The 8612-nt window shown below is 41.8% G+C and overlaps 1 protein-coding gene across 1 annotated transcript; it reads left to right on the forward strand.

The window, feature by feature from the left end:
- The first annotated feature begins 292 nt into the window (after window positions 1-292).
- LOC147660916 (taste receptor type 2 member 9-like) lies at window positions 293-1315 on the forward strand. Its single transcript, XM_086951429.1, has one exon. The coding sequence runs from the start codon at window positions 293-295 to the stop codon at window positions 1313-1315; it is 1023 nt and encodes a 340-aa protein (XP_086807555.1).
- Window positions 1316-8612: the final 7297 nt, after the last annotated feature.

The raw sequence follows: 8612 nt of genomic DNA on the forward strand, positions 1-8612 counted from the left end.
TTATATGTGGAATGTGCTTTAAGCTACTTCTCTCTCTGGACAAATGAATTTTAAAGTGTCTTTGAGCACATAAAATGGCAATCTAAAAATTGACTTCATGTTGTAGATTTGCAGCTCTTGAATGGAAGTGAAAGAGCTTGTCTTAACTTGTGATTCTTCAGGTGCATTAGCAAATGTGTCAGATTTGCATTAATGCAAAGCCATATTTATAGCTGTGACAAGAAAGCCACCAGTGATACCTTAAACCCGACACAGCTGCAGGTTGAGGGATAATTTTATAGAAACCCTGCCCATGATCCTCAAAGACAGCTTAGGAGAGACAAGCATAGCTGTTCGTGAATTCAGTGAAAGACCCACACAAAGAGGACAGAAAATGAGGCTTTTCCTTACAATAGAATATTTGACTATCACATTGGTATTCGAGGTGGTTGGAATACTCACCAGTGCATTCACCGTGGCATTTAATCTCTTAAAATTTGCTAAAGTTAGAACGCTCGACACCTGTGATCTCATCTTAGTGGCTCAGGGTTTCTCATCTGCTTGCTATCAGTGCACTACAGTTGGACAATCTTACATTACTTTGACATTGCTGGATGTTCATGGAATTAATTATGTCGCTTCTTTTCTATCACAACTTGAAATATGGTCTGGTTGCTCCTATTCCTGGTTCACCGCATGCCTCTATGTCTTCTACTGTGTGGAGATCGTTGACTTCAACCACCACATCTTCATCTGGCTAAAGCTGAGGATCTCAAAGGTGGTGCCTTGGCTGCTCCTTGGATCCATGGTGGGCTCACTAGTCCTCAGCATCACTTTATACTGGAGTTCTGATGGAGAAAACCTGAACAATGGAACAATTAATCATACAGCTTTAGTAACTGTCAACAATAGTGCAGCTAATGTCAAATCCTCCTACGTATATGGTGCTATTATTGACTACATACCTCTTTTCATTGACATTGTCTCTATGACATTCATCCTCGTCTCCCTTTACAGACATAATAAGCGGATGAAAGAGAATGCATCGGGGATCAGCCAACTGCAGCTGGAATGTCATTCTGAAGCTGCACGAATGCTGGGGTCTCTCCTTTTCTTTAACATTTTATTTGTATTTTCTGAAGTTTTCAAATTGTGTACTCAAGATCCTTTTCTTCAGCATATTTCATCAGCCTGCATTGAGGCACTGGTTACTGCACAATCCATTGTCCTACTTCTGGGAAACACAAAACGTAGACAAGCGCTCTGGAAAGTCCTCACTTCTTGTATGAAGTTAAAAGAACATGCTGTGAATGGATCTCTGAGGCTGGGAAATTGATTGGACTGGATCTAATAAGCCTCATTGTGCACTGCAAAGCACATGCTTTCTTCTCTTGGGGTCCAATATTAGATGTTTGATATATTTTTCGGTGGCTTCCAAGCTAAAGGATATTAGAGATTGGATTGTGTAGATGTTTCAATAATAATTTAAATGTAATCAAATTTAAGCACGAGGTTAAATAGATTTTTTAAATTTCTGCACTTTTTGATTTCTATATTTCTAACATTCTCTTACACTAGGATATATGAGTATGCTAAAATATATTTCACATACTAACCGGTGTACATGATAATTGTAATCTCACTGTCAGGTTTCGAGAAACATAGCTCAATTATTTGCTCTGAACTCCAGCCACAATAAAATTATATCGACAAAGGAAATTGCATACTGCAATAGAAACCAATGTAAATATTTGGAGAAAGGAGTTAGATGGTTATCTCAGAGGGACAGCTAGGCACAGGAGCACATAAACTGGGCCTCAGTTGAATCTGGATAAGTTCATGCACATTTTACATTGGACCTCAAACTGTATGTGGGCATTAAGGGTCAATCAATCAGTGATTTATAGAGTGCACTACTCACCCGTGAGGGTCTCAAGGTGCTGTGGGGTGTAAGGTCTAAGTCTAATAGATATTGTCACATGTGAAAGATACAGGATGGATATCGATTTATACCTAGGTTTTTCTGACACTTTTTACTCAATTTGTCTTTCAATGATGTGGTTGCTAAAGGCTTGCGAGTCTCACATCATTCTATTCTCATTGCCCTATTTATAAAACCTGTTCAAACCTACATATGCCTTCCAGGATTTTTGTAAGGAAATTGTGCTTTAGAACATCATAATTCGAATATTAAACAAACCAACTACTTTAAAAGAAAGACATTTAATTATTTCGTAGACTTGGGTGGACCAGGTTTATACTCATCTTTTTGTAAATGTGTTAAACAACAGCGTGCAAGAGCCACCCTAGCCTTAAGTCAGATATTTAAAGCAATGGAAAGCCAAATTGCTTGGCTCTAAGTGGCATCAAAACTCTGTAGTAATGCATCACAAATCACTCTGTTTCGTTACTCTGCCCTGGGAAGGCGTTTCATGAGCATTCCGTGGGTGTTTCCCTGCAACCCCATGGATTTTGATGCCTTACCAGAACTTCTAAACCTGGGAATGCCCCAAATATTACACCTTCCCTGGGGAGGCATAACAAGGAGAACTATTTCTTCCTCTTTCTCTGTGCTTCTGCAGCACACAAAGACACAGGGATATGTCTCACATAATTGGTTTTGTGCAGGAATGTGACTCTTTCTGAAAACAAATAATCCTGCATGCATGGAGGCACCTTTGCAGCATAGTGCAAGAGTGCCTGCATTGGCACTAGATAGCCAAAACATTAGCAATGGGGATAAGGCAGGAATGTGCAATATTGCCTAAAAGACAGCGCATTCTTGGCCTTTCCCTGTCATGCAGTGCAGCAAGGTGATTTGCTGTGCAGCATGATAACTTGCTGTGCTGCACTGCATGACTTGCCCCTAAATTTCTATGAGTCCGTTTTGAGACAAATCTGTCTGGGGTGTAAAATTCAAGAAAGGTATAAAAAGGCATTGAATCTAAACTCCCCTTGTAAATTTTGCTTGCTGCAACTTTAAACGCCTGCATATATTTACATTAAAATTTGCATGAAGTAAACCTTTATTCAAATGAATACCGTTTTGTAGTTTATGAAAAATTAACATTACTAGAAGTTGTTAGAAGGGTTTCACAGAATAATGGAAAAGGGACATTTGTGCATTTTCACTTTTAATTGACAGATCCTTTGAGGATTGGATTTTCGTTCCTTTGAAATTGGTAAACAAGTTCTAATGGAAGACTAAGCATTTCTCCTTTGCTCAATTCAGGATGCACATATGCTCAGAGTATTTGAGCAATTTCAGTGATTGACTGTAACTAAAAGTTGTTTGGACACATTCAATATCCTTGTTCTGCAAATCCTAGAGAAAGTTAAAAACAACAAAACAATTCACTGGGCAACAATGCATCATGACTATTCACAGTCAGCACTATGGAATCCAGGAGTGTGGGGCTTTCTCATAGACCCTGTACCCGGATACGCGAGCGCATGGCCAAAGACCATGCCTAAATGCTGTAGACACACAGGGTCATTGCAGGCCTTGCTCTATGTCAGACCCTTTAGGGGATAGAAAAGTTGAAATGTCACTCTGCAAGTGCTTTTAGGACTGAAACTCAATCAGGACTCACTCTGAAGTTTCAAGCAAGGTAGCTCCCCTCTGGCTTTGTGTCTGCTGCAGCCTCTGGGCCTATTGCAATAGTGGTGCACCAAGCACAAGTTCAGAGATGGATGGCGCTGCAGGCCTTTGAGCCTGTTATGGACAAGATATTGTGGAGGAGGACATGGTCTGGTCAGAAAAACACTGGTATGTTTTGATTGCCGGTCAGTTAAGTGTGTTATGGCAACACCCTCTGTCTACTGAATCTTATCTTTAAGCTCCTGCAGAGCAGGCATCGCTCAAGATCTGGTTTCTTTTTGGAGAGATTTCCTACACTGGTCAATTCCCAGTGACTCACACAGAGGTGACCATCTTGAACATGGTCAGGCTCCACCTCTTCACCTGCTATTTTCAACTGTGTTCATATGTATGTAAGCCATATCTTAGTTCAGACCAAAAGCCCTAGTCAGCATATTTTGACTGTCCAGGAACTCATCTTTAGCAGTTGTTTTAGAGAGGTGCCTTAGCACAGGAATAAACTAATCCTATGCAATTTGGGAGGAAGCAGACCTTGTGGCTCAACACCAGAATGTCCACAAATGTACCAGGTGGTTACTACAAATATGGTGTTTTGGGTCCCCTGCAGAAGTTTACATTTCTAGAAACCCCCTTCAGCCCTAACCTCTGAAAAGGAGAATGAGTCCCAACCCACTACAGGGAAGCAGGAAGGTGATAATCCAGTGGGGAAAGGGACTTTTGAAAGGGGTATGTGCTTTGACTGTCATCTGTCATGACAGGATGTACCAAGTGCCCATGAAGGCACTAACTAGTAGACCATTTGCAAGAGCTGCTGGTGGAGCGCTAGTGAGAGGTTATTAGCATGAGAAGTATAGAGCATGCACTAGTGTCCCTTGTTTGGGAGGTGGGCCCAGTCGGTAAGCTGGTGACACCAGGGTGTTCTAGGAAATACATCTGAAGGGTGACACTGAATAGGGTCCATGTCACTGCTCTGTGGGATACCTGTGATAGCTGGGCCTTTATGGTGGAAAGGTTGGTCTCCTAGGAACAGCACTTGCAGGGAAAGGTCTGTATGGTAGTCAGTGTCAATGAGTGGGAGGGTGACAGCCCAATGTGTATGGTTTTCTTAGAGTAAAGGTGGATAGCTGCACTGAAGCTTTAGTCTTATGGCTAGAGCAGTCAGCCTTCAAGCTGTGGAACTGGGTTCGAGGCTCGACAGGGATGCTCAACATCCTGTGATTTTGGGCAAACCAGATAATCTATCCATGCCTATCAAAAAAGAATGTGTCCTTCCGTAAATCAACTGTTGTTCATGTAAAGCACATTGGTACCTTCGAGTCAAGTTTGATCTATATAAAACAAATAAAAAAGTGTTCCCATACTAACCCATAGATTGCATCCTTGGCATTGAGCTCCCACAGGTGAAAAATAGTCAGGAGATATCCACAGTGGGAGGGTTGGAGGGTCAGGGATTACTTCCCCCGACAGAAGATTACCCAAGACTGGCCAGGAGGTTCTACCTGAAATGTCACTACAACAGGAGACAGGAGCTCCGGACCAGACAGATCCCCTGTATTGATGTGATTCACTTCTGCTGATCTTGGAGGTATGGGGTTCCCCATTCAATCCTAAGAGACCATTTATTATTATAAAACCTAGTTCCTAGCAGGGGAGGGTGGTTCACAAGGCGCTATAGGACCTCTTTCCACTATCATTATAATATGATTTCTCCCTTTGTGTTTTATGGAATTGTAACAACGCTGATCGTATTATTTGTAATCATATGCCTTCTTATGATAGCAAAAATACTGCATCTTAGAGCACGTCGTTAAAATAAACATTTATAATTTTTCCATGTCTATGATTACTCACATTGTGGACTGGTAAGAGAATAAAACAAAAGAGTGTTCTTGATTCCCACCATTCCTGAGAGTTCCCTAAGTTGCATGTTCTGGGTTGTCTATTCATTGGTAGCTTCGCTATAGGACTGAGAGCTAATGAGACACTGATGCTAGTTAGTTAGGGGTTCTGGGTACTGAGGTGAGTTTTTTGGTACACCACAATTCACTAAGGTCCTGGGTTCTTGTGCACAGTTCTGCACATGAGCAAAATCCCAGTAACATGGCGCCCAACGTAAAGGAACACCTGAGTGGTCCTCTGATGATGCTTGAGGCTCCGGCTATCAAAGAACATCTATGTTCCTTTACGTTATTGAATTGGATGGCTGGATTATTTTCTGATGATAACAATGACTTTATCTTGGAGGCAGTTGCCACGTACTGTGCCTATACACTGATGGATTGAATTGGCATTGGTCCGTCTTCAACAAGTACTCGAAAAAATGTTTTACTATTTTTTTTCCATTTCCATGATGGCCAGTATACTGCTCATTTTGGGATTTTTTATTTTTTTCCTTACTATTTCAAACTTATTACTTCCAATAATCCAGTTTGGCAAATTTTGAACTTGGTTCTGTCTCACTCGAACTTGAACTCTGCGTTTTTAAATTGCCTCCCTTCATGTACGTGTTCCGATCAGGGTAGGGTGTAGTGAAGACAGGGCCCTGCTTGCACACATTGCTATGTTAGCATAAGCTTATTAGAAGTTTAAACATCATTTTGCCACTTTGCAGCTATTGCACACAATACTACATGTAACTGTTGTTGCAAGTTAAACGGCTTGATTTTCCTAGCATTAGAATGGCTTGTTTTTAACATCCCTAGACTTACATCGCGACCTTAGTCTGTACACTGCGTGCAGAAGCCTTAAAGGTCACCATAACAATGTATGCTGTTATTCGGGTTGATCAGCCCACGCTCTAGCAACAACATGAACACAGCTGCAGCTAACTGAAATTCTAGTGCCTTTAATATTGCACTGCATGGATGATTTGGGCACTTGGAGAGAACCTTTTCCAGAGAAAGAGAGTGTTGCTGATCCTATGATGTGATTCACCTCTGCTGATCTTGGAGGTATGGGGTTCCCCATTCAAGCCTAAGAGACCTTCGATTATTATAAAACCTAGTTCCTAGCAGGGGAGGGTGGTTCACAAGGCGCTATAGGACCTGTTTCCACTATCATTATATTATAATTTCTCCCTTTGTGTTTTATAGAATTGTAACAACGCTGATTGTATTGGTTTTAATGCTTATGTTAGGAAAAATGCTGCATCTTAGAGCATGTCGTTAAATTAAACATTTTAAACTTTTCCGTGTCTCTGATTACTCACGTTGTGGACTGGTATGAGAATAAAATGAAAGATTGTTCTTGATTCCCCCCATTCCTGAGAGTACCCTAAGGTGCATGTTCTGGGTTGTCTAATCATTGGTAGCTTCGCTATAGGACCGAGAGCTAATGAGACACTGATGCTAGTTGGTTTGGGGTTCTGGGTACTGAGGTGAGTTTTGGTACACCACAATTCACTGAGGTCCTGGGTTACTGTTCACTGTTCTGCACATGAGCAGAATCCCAGCAACACCCCTACGGTAAACAGATAGATTATGTCATTCATGATGTGGACTGTGAGTCCTCCTTAGAAGTCTTGGACTGCCAGTCACACGTTCAGCCTCAGGGTGCAGTCCCTATACTAATGGGCCAGTCACAAGATGTCATCCCCGACATTGTGTAAGTAAGAGTAGAAGAAAGTGTTATCATTCTGAAATTGTAATAAGTCACTCTGAATGCCCTACGAGCTCTGAGAGAACTAAGGAAGGGCCCTTAGCCAGGGGTCTGGAGACAGAAAAGGATGTTGAAGTTTAGGGTTATCAGTTATGACATGCCTTGTCCTCTGTGGAAACTGCCAGGTACCTTGTGTGGGCCCACTGGTGACAAGCACGAAAATAGTTTACTTTCTAAAATCACAGAAATGATAGTGGAAGGAGGATGTCTGCCACCTGACATTGTAAGTCCCCCACTCTGATATGACTAAGAAGCCAAAGGGACGTCAGTAGAAAGTGGACAATACCTTGCCATCTCAACAGTTGTGAGTGAGGTCTTCCTCAGGCACAGGACAGAAGTATCCACGTCTATGTGGATTTCTGTGACCTGAATCCTAACACTGTCAGCTGTCAGTAGCTGCGGTTGGCCTTTTGTACAGAGCTGGCTGAACCTGGAGATTGAAGTCTGACCTAAGGGGAAGAATGGGCTGCATCACTTTGTTGGTCATGGTGGTACTATTTGCAAACAGGGATGCATCCCTAAGTAAGGCAGTGGTAGGCATTTTGGAGATGGGATTTGTATGTGTGAAGTAGGTTTTCTGTGGACAGAGTTAGTGGCTAGGACAGAAGTAGACAAAGGGGTACCAGTAGGTTCAACAGGACATAGAATAGAGTACCACTGCTTTAGCTCTTGGCTGGGGATGGGCTGTGTAGCAAATCTGCCTTTTACTGCATGGTCACTCTAAATCAGGCCCTCACTAAGAAAGTTCATTCTTTGACCAGGATGAACCCACTTGGTATATCATACTTGTGCAGCATTGAAGTCACTGTGAAATCGCGCCTAGATCCCACATTATCGCTTCCACAGATTATGATTGGCGGTTATTACTTTTTGGTGATATTTTTATTTAATTCTTTTACAATTCTTATATCTGGTAGTTCTTGTTGGATTTTTGTCATTTGGTGTCATTCGTTTCATAAAAATGTACTCTATTTTTCTATTTCAGTTTGGCATTTTTATTCTTAGTTTTTTAACTTTATTACTGTTTGGGTACTGTATAAACACTTTACACATTGCTGTAAGATAAACCAGTCTTCTCTGTGCTATAGCTATCAGGGGGTTGCTGCGGCGTTAATTTAGTGACTCAGTGGGCTCACCTGAGAAGGATTGTGATTATTCCTTGAGGATGCTTGTTTCTGGTCCAGGGAAGACATGGCTTAGCAGTTCGGGCTGGACTGTTCCCATGAGGCACAGGGTCTAGACTGATTTGCATATAGTTTTGTTTGAACTGCAGTGGTGAAGTGAGCTAAAGAACGATGACCGATACAACCCAGATCTGTGACTTGGGGTGAGTGTCTGAAAAGTTTCAGGGCTCCGTCCATCATCTCCTTGTGTT

The sequence above is a fragment of the Lissotriton vulgaris genome, unplaced genomic scaffold (genome assembly GCF_964263255.1).
Source record: "Lissotriton vulgaris unplaced genomic scaffold, aLisVul1.2 SCAFFOLD_1588, whole genome shotgun sequence".
NCBI lineage: Eukaryota > Metazoa > Chordata > Amphibia > Caudata > Salamandridae > Lissotriton > Lissotriton vulgaris.